A 20,532-nucleotide genomic window follows, 5' to 3' on the forward strand; every position below is an offset into this window, starting at 1 on the left:
CTAAATTTCGAAATATGCTACAGAATGGCCAAGTGCGACATATGGTCCATCTTGCTTTATGGCATGGAAACGTGGACTTAAAAAAAACATCTATCAACAAACTTAAAGCATTTGAAATGTGGTCATTAAGAAGAATTATGCGCATACCTTGAGTGGATAGAGTTCGAAACGATGACGTCCTTAAGAAAGCCGGTGTGGAAAGAGAACTCTTTAAATTAATTAAAAAACGCAAGATTGGTTACCTTGGGCACATATTGAGAGGAGAAAATATGAAATACCACAGTTAATCCTACAAGGGAAGATCGAAGGTAGGAGAGGAGCCGGCCGCAAACAATTATCCTGGTTAAGGAATATTAAAGAATGGACAGGAATACACAATACAGGCGAGCTGTGTCACGCCGCCAAGAACAGAATTCTAGTAATGAGATAGTCGCCTACGCACTTTGGTGTATGGCATGTTAAGAAGAAGAAGAAGATAATAAATATTTAAAATTATAAATTAAAACGACGCTTTACTTTTTAGGAACACTATGCCCTGTAGTATTAAAATAGTATAATTTGCGTTTCTTAAAACCACTGAGATAAATACAGTAATCCAAGATATATTTAATTCTATATATCCAATAAATAATTGTATAGAAAACTAGGGCACACATATTGGATAACATGCGTGTCTTGTTTGAAAACACTTTCACTACATTTTCAGTTAACCTTTTAAATTTAACAGTTTTATCAACATACTTAACCTAGTAATCAGTTGATTTGTAATAAAATCCTGATGTTATAAATAGGAATAAACAAAAAGGATTCGTGTCATCTTAACATTTCATTACTGATTTCAATGTAGCTAAACAAAACTCTTTAAAATGGCTTGAATGATATCCGTTGATATCTAGAGACCTAACAAAGCGATTGATTTTTTACATTATTGCGTCCTTTCATCCTTAGATAAACTATGAGACATATTACGTCCCATTAGAGTTGAATGGTGGGATAAAAAAATCCCATCAGTAAAGAAACAAACTTGTTTTCAAAATAAAAAAAAGTACATTACACAAAAAAAAAATACTTCTTATGAATGATGTGGTAAAAAACAATTTTTGCATAGAGGCAAATAGTCATAGTTCGAGTTTCTGATTTATTTTTTGAACATGTAAAGCACCTTCTCCTGGTAGGTATTTGTTGTGACAAATGGTCTCCAATGTTGATCATCTATTTCTGTCGTTTAGATATTCTTCCAGAACGGCCACTTATTCGTCTTTTTACGTTTGATTTCAATTTTTCTTGTATGAAAATCCTTTAAGATAATAATCCAAGAATTTACAATAGCGTACAATAATTTGTAACGATAAGACTACCAAACAGAATTGAAATACTATTATAAAATAATACCTCAATCAACCATGTGCGCTTATCGTCTATGCTTCGTCTAGCTCAGTCTCTCAAGTGTGAATCCGCCTGGCCTTAAACTATTAATTAAACAATGAACATTTAACTGGTAACAAATAAAACAATGATTTACCTAATCATATTTTACATAAAAAATCATATTTAAGTAGCAAAAACAACCCTACCTAACGCTTTATATTAAATAAATTTGTAACTGATACTTAAGGCATCGATAGGTTGCTTACTTCTAAATATATGTAGCCTCCAGATTATGTGGATAGGTCCTCCAGAGCATGTAAGGTGGGTAGACCCTACCGACAGCTGCAGTTATTTTATATTATTCCATAAATATATTATATAAAATTACTGAAATTTCCAATAAATATATTATTAAATATAATTGCAGAAATTATCCAATAAAATATTCAGTAAACTCAATAAATTCTCCAATAAACTGGAATATAATAACAGCTTTAGAGAGACATCAAAGGGGTTTAACTTCCTTGCTAATTATTTTACCAAAATTACAATTGAAATATTACAAGAAATAGTACATGGCAAGGATAAAATGGAATAGAATTACTATTAAACTTGGACAAATTTTGTTAGATTCCTACATGCACAAAATTGAAAACGTGGCTTTACAAGAAGTGAGGTTATAGAAATTGAAAATGCTGTCAGAATTATAGAATATAGATTACAATGAAACTACTCACCCCAAGAGATTTTAGCAGAGGATAAAATGACCTTATAATAATTCCTACCTTCTTTTATAAATTTCAGAAACAGAAAAAAATAATATCCCACCACGTTTAGAAAAGGTGATTGACAAATAAAACGTAGGAAGAAATTAAAACATAGTTTATCAGAGATGCCATAGGACGTATGCCTATTATGGAATTAGCTCTTATGTCAAAGGAACAGAATATTTAGTCTACCGGACAGAAAGAGAGAGGGCGAATATTTATTCTACTGGACAGAAAAAGAGAAAGGGCGACAACTACTTTTTTGAAGAAAATATAGTAAAACAGAAACTGAAGGTAAAGGAATTATTAAATTAATAAAGAAATTAAAATAAACTAATTATTTAAATATAAATGAATTAAGATGTGACGTTTATAACGTTACAAACTAATCTATAAAAAACTTTTTTCCACCATTTAGCAGATTTTCGGCCAATATCATACGTGCTAACGTTTTAATCGGCAAGATCCACTCCTCCCGTAAAATTATTGTAAAAAATAATTGCTTTTGGACAAGTCAACTCAGATTTTTTTCCAGTTTTCAGCTTTCTGTTGATAATTCCCAAAGTTGTACTATGGCAATTGGATATCAGCATTACTTCTTTCGTATCTTTTATTTAGTCACTAAAATCCCTTCGGATAAAATTAAAGGCTTCATGTCACCTCTTAACATTTTGTTATTTTCAAATTTAGCTACGTTTACCCGATTGGCCATACAGGTTAGACATAAAGCATAGACATTTGGTAACTGTATGGTGTTGACGAGAGTTTCAACGACTCGTTCTCCTAGAGTTCCAGTAGCCACATGTTTATACCTCTTTTTACTGGATTCATAGAAAGATACTGCTTTAGAGCAGATCTTCCTTTGAACTAAATCATTGATTCGTCGATAGACTGATGGGAACTTAGTCCTCGCCTGTACAAAAGTTTATTTCAAACAAGAAACCACTTCATCAGTGTAGCATGTTTTTGCTATATAATCATTTCTTTCAGGATTATTATAGCAAAACTTAGGTAGCAGGAATAAACAGCGATCTCTTGAAATAGCCTCTTCACCTAGGAAAAATAATTTTAAATAAAATAGTTTTTTATATAGCTTTTTTCTATCGCCATATAGATGACTGCTTGGGTGCAGCACCAGAAAATAAAATGGATATTTTACTAAATGAATTCAATAACTTTCACCGAAAACTAAATTTCATATTAGAAGTTGAATAAAATTGTCAAATTTATTTTCGGGACCTGACTTTACATATAGAAAACAGCACTATAACTACTTCATGGTACACCAAGAAAACCTGGTCGACGAGATATCTAAAGTTTAACTCTCATTATCCCTTGTCTCAAAAGAAGTCTGTAGTTATCGACACGGTAATAAAACCTACATGGTAAGGAAAAACTATATGTCTCTCCCCTATATAAAAGGTTGATCAGAACAAATTGCAAATCTTCTGTCCTGTCTAAACATAACATTACGGTTGCTCATAAAGGACACAATGTTTTAAAAAATAATTTTACAAGACTAAAAACAAAAAACCCCAAAAAATAAAAAAAATTGCACGTTGTGAATGAAATTCCCTGCTCGAATTGTGATGGAGTATATATTGGACAAACCAGTCAGCTAGTTAACTCAAGAATACGTCCTCACAAATATGACAAAAAAAAAACTCAACCGCCCTCACAAAACATGAAAACGAAAAGAAACATAAATTAGATTTTGAAAAAAACAAAGATTCTAAAAAGTGAACGTAAAAGAAAAATAATGCAATAAATAATAAAAAAATTAAATAAGATATATTTTAATTTAATTTAAAAAGGCACATTGTTTAAATGATAAACCAACATCAATAAACAACATATTAAATTTTAAAATACATTTTACATGTAGTGACTTAGTGGGTCTGTCCTATGCTTTAATATTAGTTTAATTGTGACGTTTATGTATACTTGTGCACCGAATTTTTACATGCTTGGTAAGTCAAAAGTTTCTCTTTTAAACCTTACAATGTCTTTGATAAAATGTTTTTTAGTCAATATTATTTCTTGAAAACGGCATGAATTTCCTGCCAAAACATAGAAAAAAGTAAATTAAAATGTCAGTATCATTTTTCATGAACCTAAGCCCAAGAAAAAAAAAAAAATATATATATATATATATATATATATATATATATATATATATATATATATATATATATATATATATATATATATATATATATTTATATATATATATATATATATAATATATATAGGTGTAATATATATATATATATATATATATATATATATATATATATATATATATATAATGTATGTATAGTTTTTTTATTATCGACAAAAATATTTGACGTCTCTTTTCATATTATTTTATATTGCTTACTTTTCGGAACAATAAACTGATGATAAAAATAACATTTATAGGGTACATGTATGCCAAGTTTACTGAATAATTACAAATTCCATTATTATGCATCACACATGATTTCCTGAATGAAATGCTAAAATAAATCGCAATAACGAACCCAGAATATGTTACGATAAAAATAATTATTAAATAATAAAATTATCTATATTTTATTTTATAGAATTACAGTATTCACATAACTTAAATATTTTAAAAAATAATAAAAATATGCAACACGTAATCATAATAAATAAAAATTTTACTAGAATAATACCAAAATCAAAAATAAAAACAGTGTTAATGAATAATCATTCCAACCAACTATAAATTACCATAAGATACTGTTAGCTTTTATTATCGATGTCAATAAAATATCACTATCTACCAGAGATCTGAAAGAAGTTTTTACCCATTTTGATAGCGGGTCCAGGGAAAGAGACGTTAAAGTCAACGAAATTAAGACCAAGTAGATATTAGTAACCAAAAATCCAAGACTAAGAATTAGACAAAACATTTTGGCAAATGAATACAATTTCGAAGTTGTCAAAGAATTTAAATGCTTGGGAGCAATGATAGCAGCCGTAAATAGGTATGAAAAATATGTAACAGCTAGAATTATAGCAAAAAATGGAGAATATTATTTTATAGCGATGCTACATAAATCAAAATTATTCTCAAAGAAAACTAAAACAAGGGTATATAAAACTGTTTCTTGTCCCATAATAACATATGGAAGTGAGACGTTGACAGTAAACCAGCTTAAAACAACAATATTATTGGTCTTCGAACGGAAGATCCTCGGACAATCTTTGTGCCTTATAGAGACAAGAAAATTGGAGACTATGACACAACCAGAAACTTCAAGTACTCTTTGTAGGAGAAAAGATAGTACGATATCTTAAGAAAACCGATATGGGCAGAACATTTACTAAGATCGAATGATGAACTACTAAATACAATCCTCTGAGAAAGGCCCGAGGGCAAAAGGTCAGTTGGTCGCCTAAGAAAAAAAGTAACGAGTGATTTACGTAAGACAAGGGTGCATAAATGAAAGATTGCTGCACAAGACTGGCAAGAGTAGAGGAAAATAGTAAAGGCGTTTAAGATTCACTTGCAGTTGTAGAGGTAAAAGGAAAAAAAAAGAAGAACCGACTAGAAGTTAAGTTAATTATAATTTAGTTTAATTGTAAATTCAAAAATATTTAACATTTGACGCCATTTTTATTCCATGGGTGTTAGGTCTTGTTTTCGCCACATGTGTCGTTATTGTTCTAATGACCTATTTTTTAAATTTGGCATTTTACTTCTTTTCCTATAATTTTATTACTCCATATTGTTTTATACAGTCATTCTCTTGCTCTATTCACTTGATTCTTGACTTTTGTTTCGAGTTTTATGTAGTTAGAGAGTGCGATGTCCAAATGTTTCAATTCCATCACTTGTTCTATTACTTGTCCTTTAGCTCTAATTTATATCTTAGAAAATTTGCTTTTATAACTATGCATTTTGCCTTTTTTTGGTGAAATTATCATACTCAATTTTTTGGCGGTATCTTCACTATAGAAGATTAGTATTATATTACTCTGCCATCGAGTATCCGTTCTATTCTTACTGTTTCTATTATTTCATGCATAAACAGCCTGAACATAAGACGTGCTCAGAAAATCCTTAGCTTGTCTACTTCTTCTTTTACTTTTAATTTTATTGTGTTGTTCTGGTTATAATAATAATAATAACAATAATAATAATATCGTATGGCATTTTTACCGGGGAGATCCTTTCGGACAGATTCCGGTGCCATTTGAATCTTTAACACTGTTTCAAGTAGCTATCAAGAGCAGCCTTTCTGAAGATGATAAAATTTCTAAGTAACCAAAGTCTCAATCTGTAAATTCAATACCGTATGAAAAAATCTTATATCCACTCTACTCTGCTTTATGGTGCCGAAGCTTAGACTGTTAATAAGATAGTTGGAAACTTTTAAGATGTGTAGTTTAAAAGAATTGTAAATTCTATGGACCGATCATATCTGAACAAAATGGTGTTGCACAGAATGGGAAAAGACAGAGAACTTTTGACGATTATTAAAAGAAGAACGGCAGTATATTTGGGGTACATACTTAGAAATGAGAAGTACGAATTGTTGCAGCTGATTGATGATGAAGGGTAAAATCGAAGGAAAAATAGGTCTTGCTAAACAACAAATATCCTGGTTGAGAAACATTCGCGTTGGGCCGGGTTAAACATACAGACGCTTTTAAGAAAAGCAGAAGGTAGAGACGAATTTACAATGTTTATAGCCAACCTTCATCAGTGGAGTCGGCATTACAAGAAGAAGATGAAGTGTCAATGTAAACACTAGCCCAGGGGAACGACGGCTTAACGTGCCCTACGAGGCATAGTAAACGGCTCCTATCATTTTTAGAAATAAAAATATCATTGTTGGTGCCGAGATTCAAACTCGTACGCTCTGGCAAATATCTTGCCGCTGAGCTACGTCCGTCCACATTCCTAGAGTATCTCTCTTGCATACAGTAAGTGGCTAACATCCTTTAATCTGATTTTGCCAAATGTCTTCTTTAGGTCCATGAAACATAAATATACCATTTTGTTACATGCCATTGTTGTTTTTTTACTAGTGTTTTCTTTCTTCTTAGGGTGCCTGTTCATTCCGAACGTTGGCGATCATTCTGGCTATGATGACTTTGTTGGTTGCTAATTGCTATACGGAATAGCTGTGTTGAGGTCTTTTTATACCATGCTCTCAGGTAAGCAAGCCAGGATATTCTTCTTCGTCCCTATTTACTTAAATTTTCCCTTGCAAAATGCATTGGACTAGCTCATATCTGCCTTAATTTCTCATTATATGTCCCAAGTACTGCAGCTTACGGCCCTTCACGATGTTGACCAAGTGTTCATCCTCCGCAGTACTTCTTCATTGGTAATTTTGTCTGTCTATGGTATCTTCAGGATCCTTCTATATAACCATAGCTCAAAAGCCTGAAGTTTTAAGTTCCCGCCTTTAATATCCACGTTTTTACTCCGTACAGAAGCACTGAGTACACGTTACATTTAAGGAGCCTTAGGAGCCTAGGGTGAGGTCATGGCTCTTGAACACAGAGCTCATAGTCAAGAATGCACTTTTTACATTTCCAATGCGACATTTAGTCTCTTGGGTATTGTCCCACGACTCATTGATTATAGTTCCCAAGTACTTGTACTGTGAGATACGCTCAATTTTCATTTGGTTCACATACATATTTGCTCCAGTTATGTTTTCCTTGCTGATAATCATTAGCTTGGATTTGCTGGTGTTTGTATCCAGTTCATATGTTTTACTTGTGTCCATTATTTTGTTCATTAAGTTTTGCTTATAGGGAAATTAACGGCACTGACAAATTCAAATATTTAGGATTCATACTCTTAAAAAATGGAACTACTGAGCAAGAGACAACCAGCAGATTAGCACAGACAAGAACATGTATTAAACAAATGAACGGGGTACTGTGGGATACACAGATTACCAGAAATACAAAGAAGAGAATTTATAACACCTTGGTACGCAGTATAATGACATATGGAGCAGAGAATTGAGTAATAAATAAACGAAACATGTCCAAAATCACAGCAACTGAAATGGAGTTCATGAGAAGAAGTTGCAGAGTGACAAAAATGGATCGCATCAGAAATGAGGAGATAAAACGAAGAATGGCAGTAGAACAAGACATACTCAGCTACATCGAAGAAAAACGTTTAATTTGGTATGGACATGTGAGAAGAACAGGTCATACAAGGTGGATAGCAACGATTTCCGATTGGAGCCCAATAGGAAGGACGAAAAGAGGTAGACCCCGAAGATCATGGAGGGATGAAGTGGACGAGGCCATGGAAAGACGAGACCTTAGAGATGGAGAATGGCAGAACAGAAAGGACTGGAGACGTTGGCTGAAAGAAGGAAGGCGGTGACAGCTGTAAAAATCCTTATGTAGATAGATAGATAAACTATTTAAATGGGAATAAGCCACAATTAAAGGTTAAAGTAAGTTGATTGACGTTTCAATTTCCACTTCGAAAACACCATTAGTTTGTTGTATTTTGAGAACGATTTCCGAAGTGGAAATTAAAACGGCATTAAACTTACTTTAACCTCTAATTGTGGCTTATTTCCATTTAAATAGTAATCCTCTTAAGATTTTGACCTGATCTGTATATTCTCTATTCAGAGCACCGCTGATTGATTCCAATACAGGGTAGCTATTATTTTTAAGTCTCTTTCATCAATCTCTGTCCTCTTCAGCACTTCCATAATTTGTTTATGCCTGACTCTATTGAAAGCCTTCTTGTAGTCAATCAGGTATGCAAAAACATTACAGCTGAGTGTTTTAATTTCATACATTCACAATTCAATCACAAACTAGTTTTTTAATTTCATTTAATTTATTTGTTTTCACTTTCATTTTTAATTTTAGTGTTGTAATTAATAGGTTAATTCCTCTGTATTTGTCCAGGTCCAATTTGTTCCCTTTTTTAAGAGATGTATTAGAATGTTTTATCTCAATTCTTGTGGTATTCTGTTATGTTTCATTATTTTTTGAATTAGTTTTAATATTTGTTTGGTCAGATCTGGTCCTCCATAGTTTAGGAGTTTGTCCGGTATTCGGTCCTCTCCTGGTGATTTTTATTTTTTAAATTTCTTTAATACTCCCTTTACCTCTTCCCGCTCAATGTTTATTTCTCCGTTTATCGCCGCTTATGGCATTGGATAGTTGGTTAGTTGTTAGTCTGCCCATATTTCCTTCTAAACTTCTCTTTTTTATTAGATTTTACCATGTTTCTCTTTGTGTTCTGTAGGAGTCGTGTTCCATCTGTTTTGAGAAGCTGCCCTAGTTTTCCCTTTTTATTTTTCTGACTAAAGTATTTATTCCATTTGGATTTGCTCACAGTAGTTGTGTTTGTTATAACTTTTATTTTAAAAAAGGCTTATTCTTTTTTAATTTTTGTCACAATTGTGTCTATTTCCTTTCTAAATCATGGCGTTTTTTTTGATATGTTAGTGTTCGTTATTTTCCTCTCTCCTAGTTTTTCTGTTGCTGCATTAAGGCCTTTCTTGATATAATTATTTTTTAATATTTCATTCTCAGCAGTCCTCCTGATATTTTTTTCTGTATAAGTATTCCGTGAATTCCATATTCAGTCCTTTAACTCTGATAATTTTTTTTTGTATTAGAGATGCTCTCTTAGGTGAGCTATATTTCCTAATGATTCTTATTTTATATTATACTGGACAGTAGTCGCTACCTACATCTGCTGATTTCTGACATCTTACGCCAATTATTTCTGATGGATGTATATCTCTGGTTATAACGTAATCTAAAACACAATCCAAAACAGACCAAAAAAATTTATAGTAGTAAATTTGATTAACTTTATCTTAATGTGTTCTAAAAGTCTCCAAGATACGACAGTTTGGTTATGGTGTAAAGAAGTGTTGTTTTATGTATTGTTTTTATGTTTCTAAAAGATGGATATTATTGTGATTTAACGAAATCTTTTTAATAAATGAACGCACATTACAGCATACACTGATGAGTTGGATATGACCGTTCGCACCATTCTAAAACTTTTAAGTGTTTATAAATTTTCTACTTATTCTCACACGAAGTGTCTTTTGGCACAATTTGTGAAGACGGTATTTGAAGAAGGCATATTATTTTAAGACCAACAAAGATATAAAAAATAAAAGTTGAAATCAATTAAATATCCTTTAAAAAATAGTAAAGATATAGTATCTGTCAAAAACTGATGATAACTATTCTCTAAAATGGCATTATCATGTCAGTGAAGTCATTTATTTCTCAAACTTAGCTCTGTGGTAGTAATTCAGACTAAGACTGTCCTGGGTTTTAAGTTTCTTGTTAGTAATTTAGGTTGGAAAAAAAGCTTGTTTCATGCTAATCAAATTTTAATGCTAATACCTGTCTTAGGCAGGCTAAGTACAATAATTACTTCCAATTTATGCCTGATGTTATTTATTTTTTGATAATACCCAAAAATAGAGATTATCAATGTCGATTTAGACCGGACCGCTCTATTATTGACCAGATATTTATTATAAAAGAAATAATAAAAAAATGCTGCGAGTTTGATAGTTAGCTTCATTAGATATTCATATATTTGAAACAGTCATTTTATAGTGTATGTAGGGTAAAAATGTAAACAGCGATACAAGAACTAGATGCATTTTCTAATAGAAAACACCAGATTACGAATAAAGGAGACATTTCAGGCTGAGAAGGAAGAGGAGAAGATGGGACTACTAATTAATTAAATTAAAGTATGTGTATATAAGTCCCAATAATCAAAACAGATATAGAATCGGACAGAACATCACCATTGATGCCTTAAGCTTTAAGCACATCAGATTATTTAACTATCTTGAAACAACAATAATTAAAGATAGTAACTGATCACAAGAAATAAAAAATGGGATACAAACCGGCAACAGGTATCTTGATGCCCTTCAAAACCTCATAAAATTCAAACAACTAACAAGATTTACAAAGATACAATTATATAAAACAGTCATACGACCAGTACTAATGTATAGTAGCGAATGGATTGTGACAAACTAAAACGAAAAGTGACTACGTGTTTGAAAAACAAAAATTCCATGAAATGATCTTTGGCCCTTTGCTTGATGGAGCAGCAGGACAATATAGGTCAAGAACTAACAAAGAGCCAGAAGAACTGTATTCATTGCTAACACAATAAAAGAAATAAAGTCCAGAAGACTCCAGTGGGCAGGACAGCTTAGAAAAAATTTTGACGAAAGAATAGTAAGGCTGGTATCGGAAAAAGTCCAAACTGGAACAAGACCACATGGATGACTTTAACTCCGGTAGCGAGATGACATAGCAGAGAACCTTAAAGCTATGGGCGTGAAGAATTGGATGGAGATTACTCACAACAGAATGAAATGGAGGTGTGTTGTCAAGTCGGCTGAAACTCATGAAGGGTTGTAAGTAAGTAAGTAAGTTCGTGTAACCTTCTGGCTAAGGTCTAGTGTTAGGGTTTTCAGGCCGCGCAAGCGCCTCTAACATGACTTAACGACTACTTTCGTAGCCGGGACCGACGGCTTTACGTGCCCTCCGAAGCACGGTGGCAGCTCAGTTAAATTAGAAATTGAAAATTTTGTCGGTGCCGGGATTGTAATGAAGGATTGTAATGCTACGAAGTAAGTAATTATTTTTTACTTAAGTTATTCGATAAGTTATTTATTTGCTTTATTTAGGATGTGTTTTATTAAACCGTATACTGCAAAAAACATAATGGTTTTTCCATGTATTTTCAGTTTAACTGTTCTGTCACTCATCGGATTATTATTTTCTACATCTCTACTACATTTATTATTATATTGTTTTCCAGCCTGCCTAATATTACTACTATAACTTTCTTAATTAAATATTCCAGCAATGACTGACTCTTCCTTGTCTTTTGTTCCAAGTGGACAATTTATCTGTTTTTTTTTTTTTTTGTTTTAGGGTTAATATTCGAATCTAAGTTTTTTACTTATTGCCCTTCTGCTTTAAGATTTTACAATTGCCATGTCCTTAATAAATAGCATTAAAGAAGCCAGATTATTCAGTTTGCACTACCGAAATTTAGCCTTTTTACTGATAGTGTAATGTATGCATTCTTCTTCTTCTTCTTCGTCTAGCCATTCACGTCCACATCTGAACATAAGCCTTTTCAAGTCTTCCTTTCCATTGTTTTTTATTGTACGCTACTTGTAGCCAATTTTTCCCGGCAGTCCTTTTCAGATCATCTGTCCATCTCATAGGAGGTCTGCCTCTGGGTCTTTTGTGTTGGTATGGTCTCCAGGTTAAAATTGATCTGTGCCATTTGTTCGATCGCTCCTAGCTACATGTCCAGCGTATTCTTATTTCAACTTTAAATGTATGCAGAGAGAATACAAATTTTAAAATTTGCAGAATTAATCTGCAAAAAAGCTTAATATTGGAGTCGAATCAAAATTCTAACACCAGGATTACCCCATTTGTCGTTACCTCCTACTTGTGACCTACTCTAGTTTGTCTTAAAAGCAATATCTTGATAAGTCCCTCAAGAAACGATTGTCCATGTTTTATCCGTAAATTATCCTTAATAATTATTTTACTGTTTGAAATTTGTAATGCTACTCTTAAGTTTAAAATGCAGATTATCGTTTTATATTATAACAACAGCATGTTATGACTGGCAGTAAGGCACTTGCCTACGCCATTAAAAAAAATTTAAAGTTAAAACTAAGATATTCTTGTAAATATCTATCATGTAATATGTTTGAACTTTATTTGACTTATTATTGTAAATTGTTAAAACAGTGACACTTTTTGATCGCAAAAATCAAGGATTTCTTTAAACTATTGACAAAAGATATAAAATATATCATAATCTACTACAAACTTAAAACTAACGTGGTTCTCGAAACATGTGCCATACATTCTCAACAAAGTATTTCTCAAATATCGTACTCCTTTTATCTAGGATTTAGACCATAAATTAATAAACCTTTATTATTATTGAAAAACATAGCAAACAGGTTACGACATGATACTTCTCTACCATTATTTTAAGAAAACAAATTCATTGTTTTTTGCGGATTTGCTAAAAAATATATTTTTATCCCTAAATGTCGTAAATATTTCCGGTTATAAATCAGACTAATTAAAAGTAGAGATGCTTGTCACTTACCGCCTGTAACTTGACAGGATAAAAACAATTCACGTCCTTCCAAAAAAGGTCCTGCGGGATGGCCGACTTTAATTTCCCGGCCTTCTGCGTCAAATACTCTAGGAGCTGACGGTTGAGCTGAAATATAGAATGTTGCTATAAATACTGATGTTGTATACAGGGTTTTGTTAGGAAATAATTTATGTTTTCTGACTTATTCATATTGACAATTCAGGCAAATAAGTCAATATAAATAAGTCAGATAAAATAAACTTATTAGAAGAATTTTTTATCAAGTAATAAAAACAGAACATGTTTAATTTGAATTTTTAGCACGATTGCGTCCGGAGGAAGCAGTAAAAAAAAGCCAAGAGGAGTAAACCTCGAGAAAAATCCTCAGTATTACGATGGAAGGCATCGTGCCAAGAATATGAGAGGTGTGAGGGTTAGAACACCACAATCAATCTCTCCGGGATACCTGACGACCTCGTGGAGTAGTAAAAGCCTTGACGTGGAATCTCAACTCTTGGGATTCAGATGGTACCAATAAAACAAAACAAGAAACAAAACCCAAAACAAGATGAAATGCAAAGGAACAAAGAAGAAGAGAAAGGTAACTATAGTATAAACACAGAAGATATACAAAAGATTAGGGAAGAACAGGGAAAAATTAGGGAAGAGGAAGAAAGAAAGAATTTCGAATTGGAGCTTTTAAGGAGGCAAAAATAAAAGAGACAAAGAAAGATAGTCTTGAGATTAAAGGACAGTAAAAAAAAGAAAGAAAAAGGACAGTATGAAATAGAAAGGGAAACCCCAAAAGAAGAAGTATACCTGTTGAAAAGACCGATTGTTTATTATTAACAAAAAAATGAGACAACTCAGCGGGAGTCAAACATGTCATAAAAAAAGTCAGGGAAGAACTGGCGGAGATCATTGAGGGATGTTTGGGATCGAAGAGGGAGAGGTTGAATTTATCAAAAATAGAATAAGAACCTCCGAAGTAGAGAAAAAAATGGTATACCTTTGTCACCAAATTGGGAAAATATAATCTGGCAGAAAAGATTATAAAATTTGTCAGACAAGAGAAGAAAAAAATTAAACAAGTGCAAGTGGTCTTGAGCAACAGTGTAGAAAAGAAAAGAATGAGAAAGGCCCTAGAATTTGTAGGGAGAAGAGAAGAGATCACATTGGGGATTCTGGTTAGAGACATGGAAGCGTGCAAAATAAAGGAAGCGGAAAAAGCCCTTTTGATACGTACGGGTGATATGTCATACACAGACGTCATTAAGAAAATGAATGACAAGGTGGACGTGACAAAAATTGGACAAAAAGTAGATCAGTTAAAAAAAATCAACAGGGGAGATATACTGGTAAAATTAACAGAGAAAGAGGGCTGCGAAACTGAAGCAGGAACTAAATGACAAAGATGGCAGTATAAGCATGACCGTGAGGAGAAAAAAAAAACCTCTTTACCGTTACCAACATTGGCCCATCCGTAAATAAAAATATCCTAAATGAAGCCATCAAAAAATAAACAGGCATCCCCGAAGACGACGTGGAGATTAGAGCCCTGAGGGAAAATAAATGGAGCCAATAGGTGGCAAAAATCGCAGTGAGGTCAGCTAGAGCCAAACAAATGAGAAGACACCGATCAATAAAAATAGGGTGGATAGGGTGCCCAATAATGGAGCTATACACCATAACACGTTGCTTTAAATGTTTAGAATTTGAACACAATACGTTCGAATATAAGGGTATAGATCATGCAACATTATGCTATAACTGTTTAAAAGATGGGCATAGAGTGAAAAGCTGTGCCAATGTACGGTGTGTAAAAGGAAGGCCGTAGGATGGACAGGATGGCCTTACCAGTCTACAGAGCCCTGGTATATGGGGGGAGAAGAAAGGGCAAGTGTAGTAAATATACACATACAAATAATATTAGATAGATATCCAGGTATAATTGGTGGGCCCCTCTACAGCTCATCAAGGTGCACAAAATCTTTCCCTTTATCTTCCAACCATTGGTTCTATCCATGTTGCATAGGTTTAAATATCTCACACGTCTTAATATTTGTTTTTATTTATTCTTTATGTTGTATGTCCAAATTTTACTTAGGTGCTCTTATCTTTTCTGTACATATATTTTATTGTTTTAGCCTTCCACGTGCCGTCCATATTAATTATACAATCACTTATTTATCTATACGTTTATTTATTTATTCATTCATATTTATTTGTTTATTTTAGCTAATTTAGGATCATATAAACAGAAACACCGATGTAAGGTCGAATCTCTAGGGAACTGAACCGAAAATGGACCTTAAAGATCAACCTGGTATAAGGATATTGTAGGTGGACGTGGGTAGAGCGAAAAGAGCTTACGATCTTGTCACGTAAAAGCCTGCATGTTCGAAACAGACCTGCCCATTGCCCCGAACCGAACAAAAAAATTACATCGGACGGTCACCGGGTGCAAGACACCAATAAAAATGTGGCGATGTTGTTCCGAAAAACAGATCTTGAAGTGTGTGGTATTGTCAGGGGTGAGAATTACATGCTCATAAAAATGAGGGATTTCAGCCTACTGGCATGCTATGTATCTCCAGATATTAAACTTAGAGAATATGAAAATATGGTAGACGAAATAATTAACACCGCCATTAGGCAAAAACAAATTATGATCGCCGGGAACATAAATGACAAATCTCGACAATGCTCTCCCGCAAATGACGAAAAAGAGCAGATATGAAACATATGGATAGCCCAGGCTGTCCTTCAGGTACTCAATTTAATAAACCAACTTTTATAAGAGGAGCCAGCCAAACGCACATTGACGTAACTGTTTATACGACCGATACATTATATATGAAATTAATGTAAAGGGGCGGATCACAAGACGGCCGATAGAATATACTGGGAAAACATTTATTAAGCACGTGTACCTACCGGAAGTCAGAAAAATAAACGACCTTGACCAACTCAGAAAGGCACTAAAGAACGCTATTGAGTTGCCCACCGTAACGAATAGGAACAAAGAAAAAAACCCCTACTGGTGGACGCATGAGATTGAAAGTTGTGTGTGTGTGTGTGTGTGTGAGAGAGAGAGATGGCATTAGACAAAAAATCTTTTTGCCACAGAAAATTGTTATAAGGATGTTTAAATTTTTATTTTAGAATCATTTATAAACTTGATTAGAATATTATATATAGATTTGTCAGAATAAGATAACAGATTGCTGATGTTCACTGGTAGGCTAATATTGAGATCAATTAAATCTAGATATAGGCTTCGAGTCTGTTCCCTATGATTAGGACAATCGAAAAATAAGTGGTTCAAATCTCCGACAGATTTACCATCACAAGGACAGAAAGGGGATTCATAGATTCCAATCCTATGCAGATGCTCTGGAAAGAGGCCATGGTTAAGTTTTAACCGGGTTATTAACGAAGAATGTACTTTATTATAGTTAAAATTAAAATGGGGAATATTTTTTGGTAAGCATGGATGAATAGAAAAGTAATGGTTTCTTGAAGACTTCTGAACCTCTTTATATTTTGACATCCATCTTTCCCTGCCAATACTCCTGATAATAGAAAAAAGATCTTTAAAGTAGTAAAAATTTGTAATTTCTGATATCTCAGATGTATTTTTTGCCATACCATCCACTAATTCGTTTCCAATTACTCCATTATGTCCTTTAACCCAGAGTAAAGTAACTGTTTTTTTTGTGAATTTTAGATCATGTAATAATTTTTTGATATCAAGTATAATGGAGTTTTGAAAACTATCCAGTGGATGGCTACGAATAGCTTGTAATACTGCCTGAGAATCTGATACTATTACGATGTTCTCACAATAATTAGTGACACACCAAGTTAGTGCTTTCTGTATAGCAGCAGCCTCGGCTGTAAAAATAGAACAACATTCAGGAATTCGATATTTCTCAACATAATTGCTGTTTGAAACAAAAAAAGCGAAACCAGTACTTTCAACAGTTTTTGAACCATCTGTATAAATTATTGTTAAATCTTCCCCTAATTTGCTTAGTATGGATTTGAATATAATATTAGTTAAAATTGGCAAATCTGAATAAGAGGGCATTATAATGGTTGGTTTGTCTATCAGAACTTCAAAGTCTTGTATGTAAAGAGGAAATTTTGGGAGCTGTAATATATAAGATTGAAATGAATTCGTATCGATAAAAGATTCTGCAAGAGGAGGAGAATTTTTTATTCTCCAATAAGAATTTGTTAAATTTTCTGTCAAAAGTAAACCTATTTTGTGAACCATAGTTGTATTAAACGATCTGTATGTTATTAGACGTTTGTTGGCTAACATTTGCCTACGTATGTGTAAAGGTGGTTCCTGGGCTTCTGCTAGAACTGCTTGGTTTGGTGAAGACATCATAGCTCCTAGACAAATTTTTATTGATTTAAATTGTATTCTGTCAAGAGTTAATAGATTTGTTTTGCATGTTGAACCGTAAAGAACACAGCCGTAATCCAGAATGGATCGTATGTAGGATCTATAAAACATTAAAGAGATATTTTGATCTGCACCCCATCTTTTTTTAGAAACGAAACGCAGAAGGTTAATTCCACGCTCGCACTTTTGTTTTACGTACTTTATATGGCTGGACCACAAGAGTTTTTTATCTAGGATCATGCCTAGATACTTATACTCTTCTGCTAAGGGGAAATTATAATCACCTATCTGGCATTTGCCTGTGACTTTTTGTCTACGTCTAGTGAAACATACAATCGAAGATTTTTCTTGTGATATACTAAAACCCATTTGTTTCACCCACTTATCTAAGTTACTAAAGCTAAGTTTTAGATTCAACATACAATCTTCATAGGATTTATGGCTGGTATATAAACATATATCGTCTGCATATTGAATTATTTTGCATTTTTCATCCGTCAAACCATGCAGATCTGCAGTATAAACATTAAATAATAAAGGACTTAGAATTGAGCCTTGTGGGAGACCGTTATATAATATTCTTGGACCGTGTAATACATTTCTATGGTCCCGTAAGTATATTTTTCTATTCACATACAAATTTATTATATTTACAGATAATCTTTTATCGATACCACACCCCACCATTTTTGAATATAATATATCCAAATCAACCACGTCATATGCACCCTTTAAATCTAGAAACAAACATAGCATAAATTCGTTTTTTGAAAAACAGAGTTGAATATCCGTAACTAAATGTATGAGAGCATCAATGGTACCTCGACCTCTACGAAATCCATACTGTGAGTAGGGAAAAACTGAACTACTTTCAATAAAATGTTCTAATCTAAATTTTATAAGCCTTTCAAAGGATTTTGTCACACATGATAATAGAGAAATGGGTCTATAAGATGATGGAAGTTCTGGGTTTAAGTTAAATTTGAGTAAAGGGCATATGATAATATTTTTTAAAGTATCGCAATATTCTTGTTTCAACCACCAACTATTAAAGATTTGTAAGAGAACATCTTTGGCATTTGACGGCAATTTGTCCAATATCTTATAAGTAAAACCGTCCAAACCGGGGGCTGTATTTCTGCTTTTTTTTAGTGCGAAATCAAGTTCTGAAGGAGTAAAAGGTTTTGACATGGAATCTACACTAGTATTAAAACGAAAAAATTCTTTAATCCTACCAACATTACCAGAGGCAGATGAAGGTGCAAGTTGGTCTAACATCTGTTTAATGAGATTTTCAGAAAGTTGAGGTTTTTTGTTGTACTGATAGTTATTGGAAATTGATCTGACGGTTGACCATATTTTTGAAAGAGGTGTGCTTTTGTTTAGACTATTTAAAAAATTTATCCAACTACTTTTTTTCTTTGTTTTAAATAATCGTTTGGTTTGGGCTGCTATATTTTTATAGTTTATGTAATTATTATAGTTACTTTGGGTTCGATACGCTTTCAATGCTTCTGATCGTTTTTTTATTATGAATGTACATTCCTCATCCCACCAATAAGGCCTTGGAATTGAGGGAGTAAAAGGTTTTTTTATGGGCATAGATTTGGAAGCAGCTAGAGAGATAGTCTGAAAGAGTAGGGCTGTCTTCTCATCGTTAGAAAGATTATTAGATGTTAAAATTGTGGATAATTGTTTGTCTAAATCTGTCTGAAATAGCTTCCAGTCAGCGCGGCAATCGTTCCATTTTGTTGATGGATTAATTAGGAAAGAAGTAGGTTTAATTTTAAGCTCTATTTTAATAGGAAAATGATCGGATCCCAGTGTGTCGGGATATACTGACCAGTTTATACGATTTGTTAATGAGGCTGAGGTGATAGTCAAATCAACGGCAGAATGATTGCCACTCGCGGCGATTCTAGTAGGTGATCCGTCGTTTAGAGAAACTAATTCGAAAAAATCCATGCTTTCGACTAATATTCTACCATTACGGTCATCCGGGATCGGACCCCACATGTAATGGTGGGCATTAAAATCACCACAAAAAACTGTATTATTATAATCGAATTGTTCAAATAAATGTATCCAATCAGTCTTTTCTACTCTGATGTCAGATGGTTTATATATAGACACAAAAGATATATTAATTTTGTTAAGTAAGACTGCACACACTTCTATTCCGGTATTAAAATTATAGTTAATGTTAATTATTTGATAATCAATGCCCTTTAGTATGAAAATGCCTACACCGCCATAGCCACTTTCACGGCATTTTGAAACAAAATTATACCCTTTTAATTTAAAGTCTATTTGGTTTTTCAACCAAGTTTCGGATAAAATTATAATATCTACATGAGAATTATTAATATAATTTATGAGACTATCCCTATTACTTACTAACGATCTACAATTCCATTGTAAAATATTTAAGGAAGATTGAGTAAGTTGACTGTGCATTTGGAAATTAATAATACGAGTGAATGCTTTCATTGTCACTCGTCGCTAAATTATCCGTTTCTCTGTTATTACCTGTTTCTTCTAAATTATTAGAAATAAGTTTTCTTAATTCATTTTCTAAATTGCATATAGGTTGAGATTGATTATTGGTATACATAAGTTGATTAATATGAGATGTGACAAGTAATATAAGTTTCTCTTTATAGTCAATAAATTCGTCCCTGTAGGGATTGGGTATTATAGGATTAGATTTAGGGGTAGGTCTTTTGATAGAAGTTGACGCAGAGGTATGGGGTAAAATTGGTGGAGAAGTTGCTTTACGTTTATTATTTGTAGAAATATGAATAGTTTTCCTTACCGGTTTATTTAATGTGAAA

At 32.9% G+C, this 20,532-nt stretch overlaps 1 protein-coding gene across 3 annotated transcripts in view; it reads right to left on the bottom strand.

The window, feature by feature from the left end:
• side (motor axon guidance molcule sidestep) overlaps positions 1–20,532 on the bottom strand; it is a 566,673-nt gene that overhangs the window by 359,797 nt on the left and 186,344 nt on the right. For all 3 annotated transcript variants that reach the window (XM_072534634.1, XM_072534635.1, XM_072534633.1), the window contains exon 4: positions 13,291–13,407. In XM_072534634.1, the coding sequence (XP_072390735.1) occupies positions 13,291–13,407 (117 nt within the window). The remainder of the gene's footprint in view (positions 1–13,290; positions 13,408–20,532) is intronic.

This window comes from Diabrotica undecimpunctata, chromosome 6 (genome assembly GCF_040954645.1).
Source record: "Diabrotica undecimpunctata isolate CICGRU chromosome 6, icDiaUnde3, whole genome shotgun sequence".
In the NCBI taxonomy this organism is placed as follows: Eukaryota; Metazoa; Arthropoda; class Insecta; order Coleoptera; family Chrysomelidae; genus Diabrotica; species Diabrotica undecimpunctata.